This window comes from Podarcis melisellensis (assembly GCF_964234715.1).
Source record: "Podarcis melisellensis genome assembly, chromosome: 2".
Classification (NCBI taxonomy): domain Eukaryota; kingdom Metazoa; phylum Chordata; class Lepidosauria; order Squamata; family Lacertidae; genus Podarcis; species Podarcis melisellensis.
Window position 1 is genome coordinate 71,494,354 of NC_138529.1, and position 15,240 is coordinate 71,509,593.

At 45.0% G+C, this 15,240-nt stretch overlaps 1 protein-coding gene across 1 annotated transcript in view; it reads left to right on the top strand.

Annotated features, from left to right (window-relative positions):
• Positions 1-1,372: 1,372 nt before the first annotated feature.
• The window catches only part of MAPKAPK3 (MAPK activated protein kinase 3), a 72,807-nt gene continuing 58,939 nt past the window's right edge, over positions 1,373-15,240 (top strand). Inside the window, exons 1-2 of the mRNA XM_081900345.1 lie at positions 1,373-1,547; positions 5,731-6,112. Coding sequence (XP_081756471.1) covers positions 5,888-6,112 — 225 coding nt within the window. The 5' untranslated portion in view covers positions 1,373-1,547; positions 5,731-5,887. The remainder of the gene's footprint in view (positions 1,548-5,730; positions 6,113-15,240) is intronic.

Below are 15,240 nucleotides of genomic sequence, written 5' to 3' on the forward strand. Positions count from 1 at the left end.
CACTACCTCTGCTTCGCCTTCCTTCTCTGGTGGGGTGTTGGAGGTGGCAGCTGTAGGGTGAGGCATCATTTTCTCATTTCACCACTGGCAGTGAACTAGGCCAGGCTGCCCCTGTCTAAGTCTTTCACAATTCAGTTCCATGCACATCAAAACTAGCTGAGAAACTTGTCAAACGCCAAACAAGTGTCTGGATTTGAGGCTCCCTTTGAGTTTGAAGCAGCAGTGGGCAAATGACCATCCAGCCCACCCCACCCCCAGCCCTGGGGGCGCTAAGGAAAGCCAACCTTGGACGTCCGTAGGATGTCAACTATTGCGTCCAGAGCACACCGCTCTTTTTTTCGCTTTCCAAAATAGCGGAAGAGAAAGACACACAGTCGACACAGCTTTGAAATGTGCAAGTGTCACCATCTTGCATGCTTGCCTTCCGGCATCTTCCTGGCCGTGCCCACTTCCGACCAGCAGGTGCTGCTCTGCTACTACCATCGGCGCAGCGCGCTGTGTAGACAATCGTGTTGTTTGCGTGAACCCAAAGCTACAGAATAATAAGAGGGTTGTTGTAAATAGCCCGCCCCCTGCTTCTTCCTCGCTGAGCAGTCTCATGGCCCATGAAATCGCTTCGCAGTTGCTTTCTCTCTCCCCCCCCCCCGCCGCCGCTTTCCAGTTGTCCCCTTTAAAACAAATACAAAGATAAGCCCTCGGAGCGCGGCGATGCAGTTGCAGACTTTGCTCTCGAGGGTGCCGCTGCTCCCTCTCCCTCCCGCCAGGCTCTTTGTTCTCAGCGCAAACTCCGCCACGGAGAGGAAGCGTCACCGCGAAACAAAGCCGCCGGAGACAGTAGCGCGATTCACCACGACAGCGTGAAGAGCAAAGGGGAGCTTTCTCCCAGGCCAAGCGCTTTGCAGACATGTGCTTAAAGGGAGGAAAAAAAGGGGCGGGAACAGCATTGGCCCCATTTCGCGCGCCTTCTTTTGAACGCAGCGCCCCCCGCCGCCCCGTCCATTTGGGTCGACGGGGAACTCCTGGCTCTTTGCTTCAGGGCGTCGCTTCCACGAAGCTGGCGAGCCCCGGCCGAGCCGCCGTTTCCTCGGCTGCCCCTTTTGCAGTGAGCGAAGCGGCAGCCGAGCCGAGGTTGCTCTCCTCCGCTCCTTGCCTTCCACATTGGTCTTGCCCCGGCTCGCGCTGCCGGGGCTCCGTCCTCCCGCCCACCTGCCGCCGCCGCCACCAGAGGAGCCCCCTCCGCCCGCCCCCGCCAGGTGTCCCGGAGCACGTGCTCTCCTCCCCCCCCCACCCGCTCGCACCACTCCCGCATGCCCCTCCCTTCCTCCTCCCCGGCGGGTGCCTCTGCCGGGACCGGGTTGGGCCGGGGAGTCACATGAGCGGCCGCCCAAGTCTGCCCTACGCGGCTCGAGGAAAAGCCTCGGCTGGGCCGCGGAGGTGGCGAGGCGCTGCGCGGCTTCTGGCCCCCATCCCCGCCCCTCCTTCCGTCCCGCTCGTTTGATGGAGCAGCAACAGAGCGACCACCTGTGAGGAGCATGCGCTTAACGCAGGTAATACAACACCCCCACCCTCCCGCCACCGGCATCTCTCGCCTTGCGCTTCTCCAACTGCTCCGCTCCCACGCTTTTGTTCTCTCTTCCTCCGCCCCCACCTTGGCCGCTCACCTGAGGAAACCTCCTTTCCTCGGGCTTTGCGACTTCGGTGGGTTGGAGGACTCTTTGCCTCGAGAACTACTTTTCTCCCTGGCAGTGCCAGGCAGGCCAGGACATATTTGTACCTGCGGCTTCCCAGTAGATGGTCCCCTCCCGCTTTCTCCACCGGGCCGCCTCCTCTCAGCCTAACTTAACCTCGTGTGGATATTGTGAGAAATAAAATTGGGGAAATCTTGTCCACCACCGCGTTTTTTTCTCCTGTATGGTCTCCGGGCACGTGAGGAGGACACAACTTTGCTGGGTCTGGTCGTTGCCCGGGTGGAAGACTGTGTGGGAACCACGTGTGTACTGCCTTGGGTTTCGTGTGGAATAAATGTAAGGCCCTAGGAACAAATAAACAACATAGTAAATGGTATTATTTTTATAAGCAGCTCAAAGTAAGGATGTAAAATGGCCACCTGTTCATTGCATGGTGCCTAAACTGTTTGCACCCATTTACATACACGCACACTAGAGATTTAACTTAGAAACCCCAAGGAAGGAGCAGAATTTTGAACACAGTCTCAACTCCAACTAAAATTTTAAAATAACTCCTTCTCATATACTTTAATCATCTAGTCCTAGAAACTTTACTATTTAAGGCTACAGTCCTAACAATGACTAATCAGAAGTGCTTGCTCCCAGGTAGGTGGAGTCAGGCTTGCAGCCTTAATCTCTCCCCCCCCCCCCACTTTTCTTTCTGCTTTCCTTCAGGTAGCTTCAAGGCCCAGAACAAACTCAGTAGATAAGGCCACTGAGGTGTAATTATGACGTTTGTATCCCACCTTTCCTCCAAGGTGTATATGGCAGTATACATGGCTTTCCCCCTTCCCATTTAATCCCCTTGTGAAGTAGGTTAGGCTGAGAGACTGTGGATGACTGGCCCAAGGTGACCCAGTGGGGTTGCAGTCCTCAGCGCTGCCTCCCTGGAAAGGCGGTGTACTATACCAAGTAGCTCACCTGTGGGTAGAGAGAGGTCAAAGAGCAATGCTCTTTGACCATCCGATGTGGGGAACAATTTGGATTAGGAGTCACATTATTCTGCTGCTGCCTCCTGGTGGGTGGGCACTCTAGGTGGCTGGCATGCTGGGGTGGGCAGGCAGATAGATATCTCAGCAGCTGCCAATAGCTTATCCAGCCAAGACATGCAAATGAATGAACAGTCAGATCACAAACATGTTGCCCTCCTCTGGATATGTGACACGTGTGTGTGTATACTGTGCTGCTACTGTCATCAGTGCTACCTCCCTAGCACAGCCACGGTGATGAGCTTTCCTGGCTCTGTCTTCGAAGGAGGATAGGCGAGGAAAGCTATTGCCTGTCCCACCACTCTTTCAATGTGTTAACTAATCCAGATGGTTCCCCTCATCTCCTTGTTGAGCCAGCACTGTTCCCTGACCTTCCTTCACGCACAGGTGAGCTGCTTGGCATGCTACCGTTCCTGTACTGGAATTATTCACCTACTGTATAGCTGTGAAGTTGAGTGTTGTCAGTTTAGACCTTGAAGGGGTTTCCATTTCTTTAAATGGGAGCTGCCTAGAAACAAAAAAATTAATCAAGTGAAGCTTTTTCCATCAGTGTGATCTGAGATAATGGAAAGCAGCACATGGGGAAACTCTCCAGTACATATCTCTGAAAAGAGATGAGGAGAGTTTTCCAGCTTTAAACCTGGCAACTTATTGAAGCCTACTACACATTTGCTTACTTAGACAAACAGGTAACCTTCTGCCTTGTTTGTTGTCAGAGAGTTGGTGGATTTGGGGTTGTCTAGCCCAGGTGTGGGGAACTTAGGGCCCTTCCGAAGTTGTTGGGCTACAACTCTCACTACTCCTGGCTAATGGCCAAGCTGGCTTTGGCTGATGGGAGTTGGGAGTCACAACAATATCTGGAGGTCCCAAGGTTCCCCACCCCTGTATTTAAAGACAGCAGTTTGGGGTGGCCCGGGTGAAAAAAAGGAGAGGGTTCAGTCACCTTTAATACTAAAGCCCAGACCTTTCCATGGCCCTTCAGTTTTTTTCATGCAGAATACTTGTAAAAGGCCCCCCTGACCATTAGGTCCAGTCGCCGACAACTCTGGGGTTGCGGCGGTCATCTCGCTTTACTGGCCAAGGGAGCCGGCGTACAGCTTCCGGGTCATGTGGCCAGCATGACTAAGCCACTTTCTGGTGAACCAGAGCAGCACACAGAAATGCCGTTTACCTTCCTGCCGGAGCAGTACCTATTTATCTGCTTGCACTTTGACGTGCTTTCGAACTGCTAGGTTGGCAGGAGCAGGGACCGAGCAACGGGAGCTCACCCCGTTGTGGGGATTCGAATCACCAACCTTCTGATCGGCAAGCCCTAGGCTCTGTGTCACCCGCATCCCATCAGAATACTTGTAGCCAAATTTAAATGCAGCTTCGTCACGCTGGCCACTTGACCCGGAAGTGTCTTCGGACGGTGCCAGCTCATGGCCTCTTAAGTGAGATGAGCGCACAACCCTAGAGTCGGTCACGACTGGCCCGTACGGGCAGGGGTACCTTTACCTTTTTTATGTGTTAAAAGTAAGAGTATGGGGATATTTCCACAAGATGTAAGAATCTCATTCAGCTTCCCATCCCAGTTTTCCCATGTCTGCTGGGGTGCTGGGGCATTCTCAGGTAATATCTTCTCTAGTCAGAATAGCACCAACATTGGAAGCTGAACAGGAAGTATTTAAATGTTAATTTGGTACTATGGTGGCTGGATTGGTTATGCCATTATTTTGCTACCCAGTGCAAGTACCGACATTACTCTGATCTAACTTGCAGATATGATGTTTACTAAGTTAATGTCCTGTTTACTAAGTATATGTCCTGCCTTAGACACCCATGGTAACTAACAACAATGGCATATAACAAAAATAAAACACAATATGTTGTTTGCAAAGCACCACTGTCTAAAAACAGTATCATGTGGGCTCTTCCCTTGTTTTTCTATCCTCATGGAGAAAATTCACTAGTTTTTAGTATTGGTGCACTCAAATATCCCAACATTCAGGAGGTCTGAGATGAGCCTTTCTATAAGTTTGAACGCTGTAAACTAATTTCTTTCTTTCTTTCTTTCTTTCTTTCTTTCTTTCTTTCTTTCTTTCGTCTTATGCTTTAAATGCAAGTTAAGGAATGCAGTCATACTTTGCTAATGCTACTTTTTATTTTACAAAAGTTTAGCAAACGCACAGTAGTTAGGAATTCAACAATAGCATAGTTTCTTGCATGGAACGCAGTGAAAGCTAGGGCTTCACATGCTGAATTTGTGTGTTGTACAACTGTTAAAAGCACACACATCCTTCCAGTGTAAAACGTTGGCAGCTGCAAGTCAAACTGATTGCTGCAATCGTGTTATGCCATGAAGTTACTATGTGAATTGTTTTGCTTGCTTTCTATAAGCCACATGGCCTACTACAGAACCTAGAGAGGAACTGGTATGGAAAACTGTCCATTGTTCTCCTATTGATGGTTACGAGTCCTGATACAAACTACCGCCAGGATCAGTGTAGGGTGATAAGGTGAAAAAGAGGGCAGGGTTACTGCAGTTTATTTGGTAAGTAGAAGGTACGCCTAGTAAGCCACACCAGGGTTACAGTTAGTGCAGCTTATTTGCTTAGCAGAAGCTTCGTCCAGTAAGCCACACATACTAAACTTCACTCTTTTATACAACCATTAAAGGCATAGCTGTCAGCTTTTCCCCTTTTTAAAGGGAAATTCCCTTATTCCAAGTAGGATTCCTCGCAAGAAAAGGGAAAAGTTGACAGCTATGATTAAAGGTGCAAGAGCCCTATCCTTTTCTACTCCTGGCCACTCTTGATTGGAAGCAACTTGTTTCTGGATACCAGCTGGTGGAGAATAACAGTGAGGGAGTATTGCTGTACTCATGTCCTCCCTGAGGGCTTCCCATAAACGTCTGGCTGGCCGCTCTGAGAAACAGGATGCTGGACTATAGGGGACTTTGATCTAACATAGCAGGGCTTATGTTCCCATGCTTTTTATAATCAACAAAAATGCCTGTTCATCTTTTGTTTAAGGTGATCCCTTAGTGTAATCCCAGGAAATGGATCCAGGCTCCTTGAAATGTTTGTCTTGACCTACTTGATGGAGGTGCCTTGCGGAAGACTGTGAATGTGAGGCGGAACTGGGCTGGGCTGGCCACTTCTTTTTCTGAATTTGTTACTTCTGCCTACCATGGAACAAGGCGAGAGTCAGCAGGGACCCCCACCCGAGGGCCAGGAGGACAGCAAAAGCAACACAAGACCTTTGCCTGCTGGAGCTGTCCCTGTCAAGGGGGAAATAAAGAAACATGCAGTCACAGATGACTACAAAATCTCTAAGCGGGTGCTGGGCCTTGGCATTAATGGCAAAGTAATGGAGTGCTTTCACAAGGCGACAGGGAGGAAATGTGCTTTAAAGGTAAGTAGCTGTTGTTTCCAGACAAGAGTGCCTGGCACGCTCTGGTCCATGGGGTCATGAAGAGTCGGACATGACTAAACAACTAAACAACGACAAGAAGCTGTTGTTCCTCCTTATTTGGAGGCTAAAGACAAGTGTTGTGCTCTCTGCTGCGGCGGTCTAGATGCTCCTGAAGAATTTGAATTAGAAATTCTCTAAATTGCATGGAAACCTTATGTTATTGAGGGCCTAGTTGTTCCAAACCTTTAAGGCTCTTCGAAGTAGTCCCTGGATTAGTGTTTTAAATTACTAATTGTAAAATTCTTTTGCTCCTTTGCGTGGGCTGAAATATGCTTCCTTCTCTTCTCTCTCTATTCCCTCCCCCCCCCCCCGCCCGACCGGTGAGTCAGATAGTGATTTGAATGCTGATGATGCTACACTGTGGTGAACCAGGAAAATATTGCCTGAGTTACTGAGTTTAGCAGTGCAAGAGATCTGAGATAGAAACTCAAAAAATGCATTTCCAACAACACTTTAATGTGGATTTGACAACAAGACCAATAGTACTGAGACTCAACGACCCCTGTCTATTGGCACCCTGTTTCATTTAACAGCATGTGACGTTTTTATTCTGTTAGAACTTACAGTCATTTTCATTGGTGCAGTGTAACAAATGCTGCTTCAAGATATATAACTATATATATTTCATACATAGTTAATATTGTGGTAATTTCCACTGCAGGGATAAGTGTTAATCCACTTCTATACTTTAAAGCACTTTTAGGGGAGCACTGTTGGAATGTTTAACAGAGTTTTTTTGTTTTGTTTTTAATTTGCCAAAAATGTTTTCAACAGATGATGGTTAGAATAATTAAGTTGCATTAATTATTGAAAGAGTAAACATCCAATTATATGGTGCATTTATTATACTTATGGAACTGACACTGGTGACAAAACAAGGTCGTGACTAACAGGCTAGGCCAGAACCTTCTGGGCAGTTAAGGATGCTGAGAATGAAATCAGAGGGTGGCGTATACTCTAGCCTGATATAACCTTGAATAAATTATATGGCTAAGTTGCCATATATATGTAAGCAAGCAAACAAGAAGTGTAACTGCAGTGGAATATGCTGGTTTGCCTAGATGGCTCCTAGGCATGATAGCTGTATGTTTTCTCCCTTATCCAAGGCAATATACCTCTAAATACCAGATCATGAGTGGGACAGTGCCCCTGAGTGGCAGAGCACTGTTGTGCTTGTGTCTTGCTTGTAGACTTCCACTTGCCATCTGGTTGGCTGCTGTGAGAACTGAATGCTGGACTAGGTAGGACATTGGCCTCATCAAATAAGACTCTTCTTACATTTTTAGTTAGGCCTGGAGGGGAGGCATGAAATTGTACACTCCTCTGCAGGTGTCCCCAATATTCCATGAGCAATGTTTTGGAGGATATGAGGAGGTGGGAAAGAAGCCTGTTGGCTGTTAGGAAGATGGTGCCAGTGGCAGTACCATCTGGAGTTGCCTTGCCTAGTGCTTCTCTTTACAGCACTGAGTTAAGGGATTGTCAGGTGGTAGGAGCTATGCTACTCTCATTGTTGCTGGCTGCCATCTCTTCTGTCATTTCTCCCCATCCATCCACTGGTAAGCTTGGGTCAGGTGGCCACCAAAGGGCCATTGGAGGGCATCTTGCCCAGGACACCATCATACTTGGCACTGCCTTGTCTATGCTAAATCAAGAGTAAGTAGCGGATATATTCACAGTGCAATCCTTACTCAGAATTACCTTTGAGATCAATGCAGCTTACTCTCTAGTAGGTTTGAATATGGTTGCAGCCTGAAACTGCTGGGTTTTTGCACACCTACCTGGAAGGAAGCACCACTGAAAAAATGAAACATTTTTCTCAGTTGACATGTATAGGTTTGTAGGGTAAGTCTCTTAAGATCTGTCTCAAGTGTAGTAGTGTGGATGTGCTTTTTTTATATATGTGCTTAGCCCATTGTACGTGCATGTTGATCCAATTGAATGTCACATCAATATTGTGTTACCTGATTATGTGCAAAGAAAGATGTTAACCAAGTCTCCATGCGTGCTGAGGCACCTTTTCATATGATGTTTTTAAAGCTCCTCATTCTTCAGACAAATACTACTGCAGATTGGTATAAGCATCTGTAGTACATAATCTGCCCTTTTGTACCCAAAGAAGCAAATTTAAGGCTTTGATCGTATACTTGGGAATAAGACCTTTTGAATAAAGTGGGTCTTGCTTTTGAGGAAACATGTATAAGGTGAGTCTGTTCATTAACATTGCCATTTAGACACCTTTCGCCAGGAAGCATGTCAAGCTGAACTCAGTTGGGCTTTCTTCTGAAAGCACATGCATAAGAACACACAAGCATGGGTGACACAAGTATTATTTTCACCTGAATGAATACGCCAGTGTGAGGCCATCAAGATGTTCTTGCGCCATGTTGGTTACCCCTGCCCTATATTTATTTTTGGGCTCTTTGCAAGGTCATTCAGTCACAGTTTCCTAATTAGAAATGCTGCTCTGTTTGCAAGGCTCTGCATGCAACTGTAACATCTAGGCTGAGATCCCATGTAGCATATAAACTTATTTGGAATAAATACTGTTGCTCAGTGGACCTTGAGAGTAAGATTGCAGTGTTGAGAGACTGTTGAGCTGGATCTCTACAGAGAGGCGGAAGCCTGGTTCTCAAAACAGCAGATGAGGAGGTAACTCTGTACCTGAACTGTACCACTTCATACTGTCAACTGGAGGGGAGGGTTTTACACAATGGGATGCTACACACAAAGCAATTCCCTGCACACAGTGTGTTAAGTGTTAAGCAAAGCACATTCCTTCTGCCACGCACCCTTCAGTGATTTGTAGTGCAATCCTCTCTCCCTCTCCTTCCTTCCCATATTTTGTATTATATAAAATGTGATAGCATCATTATTTTTCACAGAGAAATGCTGATCAATTACTTTCTTTATGTTTATTACAGTAAGAAGTTGATTGCCCATACTCTTATTTGGCCTCAGTTTATTTGCCGTTAACCATAAACATTCACATATTCATTCATTCTCCTAACTAGTTGTTATAGATCCCTATCTGTATTAAACAAACTAGAATTTTGGGGACATTTTTCCACAAGTGACATTAAGAGCATCTTTAGCATGGAATAAGTCAATTGGGTGTGTTTAATAGTGGTTATGTTAAAAGAAGATTTGTTTCAAAATGTGTATTCTAGTCAGTGTAGGTTTTTCATTCAGTTTGCATATTCAAAACTTAAGATGCTCATGATTTTTGAAAACTGTGTCTTGACATAGCAAAGGTCTTGTTTCTGATCAATTTCTGTCACACCTGGGAGCCTTGTCTATACATATTGATGTTGATTCTAATTGTGTATCAACAATAATATTGGAAGAGAAATGTGCTTCCATAGCACTAACTCCAACTCAATGTTGATATCTACAGTTAGCGGCAGGGTTGGGAGAGCAAACGACAATCCTGTTAATCCATATCCTAATTGTAGTTGTTTCCTCTGGCCCTGTGTGAGTATACAGAATGCTGAAATTCAGGGTTCACTCCAGGTTTTGTATGGCCCTTCAGATGCTGTTGACCATCGTATTCTCCTGGATCAGTTCTGTGAGTTGGGGGTTGGAGGCACCATTTTTCTGTGGTTCTTCTCTCACCTGTAGGGCTGGTTGTAGAGAGTAGTGTGAGTGACTGTGTGTCAGCACCCTGACTGTTAAGTTGTGAGATGTCACAGGGCACTATTTTGTTCAAAAGGCCTGGAGCATGCATCTGAAAGAGTAGATGGTTGGAATGTGCCTATTGAACATCTATGAAGCATGATGTCTTCAGTATGCTGCTGACACTCACCGCTATTTCTCTGTAACAATTGAATTGGGAATAAGTCCTGAATTGGTGCCTGGATGTGGTGGCAGGCTGGATAAGGGCCAATAAACTGAGGCAGAATCCTGGCAAGATGCAGACCTTACTGGGTGGTTCCTGGGTCTGGGAAATTTGGCACTTGCCTTGTCTGGACAGTATTGCACTCCCTTTGAAGACACAGGTTCATAGTGTGGGGGTACTCATCGGTTTCATCTCTGTTGCTAAAGGCTCCATTGGTTCCAGCTGGAACCCCAGCTGTAGCTGTTCTTGGACAGTGATAATCTGGCCACAGTGGCCATGCATTTGTCTACTCAAGGCTTGACTCCAATGCAATTTCTGTGTGACTGCCCTTGAAGTTGGTCTGGAAGCTGCAGTTAGTGCAAAACATTGTTTTAAGGATGCTATCATCAACACTGTACACCTTTATCAAACCAGCTGCACTGGCTGCCTATATGTTACTAGGCCAGGTTCAAGGTGCTGTTACTTATTTTCAACTCCCTGAACAACTTGGGTCCAGGCTACTTAAGAAGCCACCTCTCCCCTTACATCCCTCCCTAGTCACTATGTTCCATGGTAGAGGACTTCCTGGTGGCACCAAGAGTTCCTACTGTTCGTTTTGCAGTCCACCACTGGTAGAGCTTCGAATATTGTAGCCCCTTAAATGTGGAATTCATTACCATCTGAGATGAGGCACATTCCAACCATCTACTCTTTCAGATGCATGCTCCAGGCCTTTTTAATTACCTAAAGCTTTTCTGAATGAAATATTAGATTATTGCCCAGTGACCATCTTCTGGTGTTGTACTATAACTTTTTGTGTATATTTTACACTTATCTTTGGTTTTCTGTGCACTAGTTTGATACTTTATAATGTGAGTGTTTGATAGATATTTTAAACTAAATAAGACACACCTCATCCCCCACTTCCTTGGTGAATCTGCCTCCTCACTGCCCTTAGCACCAGCTGCTGGTCCTCTTTCTCACCATAACTTCTGTCTGCTTGCTTGCCTGCCAGGCAGAGACCAGCAAGCAGGCAGTGTGGTATCTACTGTTCTACTTTCTCACCCCCACTATTGTCTGAGGCAGAGTGAAAGGTGGATGGACAAACAGGGGCAGCAGGCTGTTGTCGGTGGTCTCCCTGCTGGGATGTGACACCTTAGCAGGTGTGGGACCTTGCTGACCTTGGGTTCTGGCCAGGGTCACAAAATGACTTGTCTAGACCTACTAAATGTCAATCTTTAATGACTAAAAAGAGAAGCCAAGAAGAATGGCATTGCTGGGAGAGCCTTTCTCAATATCCTATTCACACTCTCTTGAAAGGATTATATATGCAATTATTAATTTTTTTAAAAAATCACAACTTTAAAATACAGTGGTGCCTCAGGTTACATACGCTTCAGGTTACATATGCTTCAGGTTACAGACTCTGCTAATCCAGAAATAGTGCTTCTGGTTAAGTTCTTTGCTTCAGGATAAGAACAGAAATCGTGCTCCGGCGGCACGGCGACAGCAGGAGGCCCCAGTAGCTAAAGTGGTGCTTCAGGTTAAGAATAGTTTCAGGTTAATAACAGACCTCCGGAATGAATTAAGTACTTAACCCGAGGTACCACTGTAGTCCCAGCGCTATCCTTTGAGCTAATCTTAACAATCCCAGATAGTTATAAGTAGGAGGGAACAGTCAATACACAATAAAATATAAATGCTTTCATTTTGCATTTTCATCTTTGCATTTGGAAAGTAGGGGTGGGGAAAATCCATTTATTTGTGGAGATACATGGGTGCACACAACCCAGATAATCTGCACCGATGCTCTGAGATCCAAGGTGGTTTCTGTTGCTGGGAATGCTGTTTCACAGTAGGCTTCCGACATCACCAAACACTCCCCATCAGGGCTTTTCTGGACTTGGCAGATGGCTTCTCTTTGCCAAAAAGCTTTCTTTCACTGTGGGAACCAAATCAGAACAGTCTGTATCTGGACAGACTACTCAATAGAAAGATTTTTTTTTACTTAAGTACTTGATGCAAAAGGTTTTTAATGGACTGAAACACACAACCACAGAGCCATATGTCACTCAACCACTGCACATTGTGATTGAGAGGTCCATGTTGTTTCGTATAGTTCCTGTTAGAGGAACCGCTTCAAAATGCTCACTAATAATTTTAGTCTGGGAATATAAAATGTGGCTTCCCCAAAGACATTGCAGGAGCTTTAACCGTGGCTTTGGTTATTTTCCTAACGTGTTAAGTGGTTTGATTTGCCCCGCTTGGCATAGCAATTATCTATGCACTTCTTAGAAGTGCTGTCAACTTTGTTTCCCTTCGAATGAAATGCCACACACACTGCTGGCTTAGTCTAGAAAACCCAAACTGGTTTTCTTGCTCGAAAGCCAAACTACTTAAGGGCAGCATTTCCAAGTGGAAGGAATGCATGGAATTAAAAGGACAGAAGGATAAGCATGGCTAGTTCATGCCATCCAGGCCAACATGATGGCCAGGGGCTCATACTGCTTCTTATGTGGCCTCTTCCTGTTAATTGCTTTAACATGACTCAGTGACAGCTCAGAGCAGGCTGCTTTTGTGTTGCTAGCACTTTCATGTGCATATAAAATCTTCTTTTCCCACTCTCTCCTTATTTGGAAAATACAATGTCTATCAGATATTGAATACACTGAATTATAATTCACAGTATTTAATGATTGAGAGAGAGATGCATTAGAGTAAGGCGTGTTTCATTGCATGATGTGCAGGGGGTCCCCCTTATTGGTTCTGACAAAATAATATAAATAATCAAAGGGACATATTAACCAGATTTAGCAAGCTGGGGCAGTGGGTCTTTCTATTGCTCCAAATGACATTATTTGTTGGGACCAAGCAAACAGTTTCATTTTTAGCCCCGTCAGTGGTTCCCTAAAGCAACATTAAAGGATTTGATTTGCAGGAAAGAAAACAAATCATTAAACTGAATCATACACATAATAGGCAATCCACTTTTTAATTATCAATGAAATGCAAACTATTACTCCAGGACACATGGAAGTAGCATATTGCAGAGGTTAGAGACTCAGCAATATGTATTGCAGGAAGCTATATTGCAGATCTTGAAATAGCTCCTTTGAAGAATATATTCATATGTTTTTATTTAGCTTTGCTCAATATGTAATTGATGGTTAGACACCTAAGAAATAAAATATGGATAAGCATTTCTTTAAAAAAGGTTATATTTTGCCAATAATAATGATTAGTACAGGTGAAGTCAGCCCCTCGATAATGAGTTCAACAGTAGTTTCATGGAATATTTGAAGTCTCCTTTGATTATGAGGGATCAAAACTCTTCCTTTCAGGGAGCTAATATATTGTGAGCTAATGACTTGTTGCAGAACAAGAAATTTTGTTATAGCTGGTCTGATACTGATCCGCATGGCCTCTCCTGCCAGAGGAATAACAGTCAAATCTAGAGTGAAACATTTCAAATGCTTAACAGTACAAAACTTCCCACAGCTTTCATATGGGTATGAACATGGTGAAATCCAGTTTAAATGGCGGAGGAAGTGTAGTGTGACTAACCCTGATTGACTGAACTCTTCTATGCCCTGTCCAAGATCCCAGACAATCTACTAAAGGCTACAAATGCACATTAGAGTTTGGCTGCAAGGAAATAATATATGTGTAAGAAATGCATGTTTCTTATAGTGTATGATTTGCAAAACACTCCTCATTTCTAATTATGCTAAATATGTATCTTACAGCTAGGTGATAATTCCCGTAGAGAGATTAATGTAGTAAATCCCAGTCTTTACAAGGCTTCCAGGGGAGTTACCTAGGTGTATTTTTAAAATGTATCTTACAAAGGCTGACAACATACATTTCTGTTAAAGTTTATTTCTTATGTCAGTTCATTATGATTTTGGTGCAGCACCTAAACCTGTGGCTTTGATATGTTATTAATTATGCTACATTCTGTTGATGCTGTAGGTGCTTGCAGATGGTGGTGTGAGGGTTAAATTACCTTAGAATCATAGAATTGTAAGGAACCCTGAGGATCATCTAGAGCAGCGGTTCTCAATCTGTGGGTCCCCAGATGTTGTTGGACTACAACTCCCATCATCCCTGAGCTCTGGCCTTGCTAGCTAGGGGTGATGGGAGTTGTAGTTCAACAACATCTGGGGACCCACAGGTTGAGAAAGGCTGATCTAGAGCAACCCACTGCAATACAGGAATATGCAGCTGTCCCATATGCAGATCGAACCTGCAACCTTGGTGGTATCAGAACCGTGCTCTAACCAATGGAGCTATCTGATCCTATTAGTAACCAGATAGTTAGTCGGAGTCGAAGGATTGTGCCTGGTGCTAGTCCTACTCAGAGTAAACACACTGAAAATAATGGACCTAAGTTGGTCATGGTCATTAATTTCAGTGGGTTGACTGTGAGTAGGACTAGCATTCGATATAAGCCCAGTTTAACTGATTAACTGTTTTGCATTGTTAAATGTTTAAAGTTATAACGTTGGCTGCCTTGTAAAAAAGAAAAGAAAAGAAGAATTGCTTAATAGAGTTCAAGCAAGTTGATTCTAATTCATCAAAGTGGAAATGCAGGAATTGGGGGAGGTGGAGAGTCTGTATAAACCATAACATGTCTTTGTCAAACAGGCCATGCGGCTGCTCCCTTTATTATGTTATCTTCCATTCTGCCAACAAACTGAAACAAGTTTACCCAGATTTACAGCTTAGCTGGAGCCTTAGGAAGATCAAGGTACCTTTCTACAGCTTCAGCACATTTGAAGATCAGTCATAGGATGTTGAACTATCGCACCACACTATGTGTGTGTTGGGTGTGTATTATTCATTCATGTGTTTGACCTAAGGTAATTCATTCAGGGAAGAATTGCAAGAGCTGGTGTGTTTTAATTCTCGCCTCCACCTTATTATGTTTGTGGTTTTTCTTGGTATGGTATGTGGGGAAGGTTAAAGACCAGGCCTATGGAGGTTGGCCCATTTGGTCACTGCCCCACTAACTTTTGTCTTCTGGCAGTCCAGCCTCACTTACCTGCCTTCTTACTTACAAGAAACCCAAGGGAGGTAGTAATTGTTAGCTTCCTCCTTCTTAGTGTTGCCTTTCTAGAACACAGCAGGAGAGAGGATGGGGAGAAAACTAGGATTGGTTGGCTCTGCCTATCATTGACCATAGTTCCACCAGCTTGCCTATGAGTCCCAGTGGCAACCAGTCACCAGTGAACACCCTCAACCCTTTTGCCAC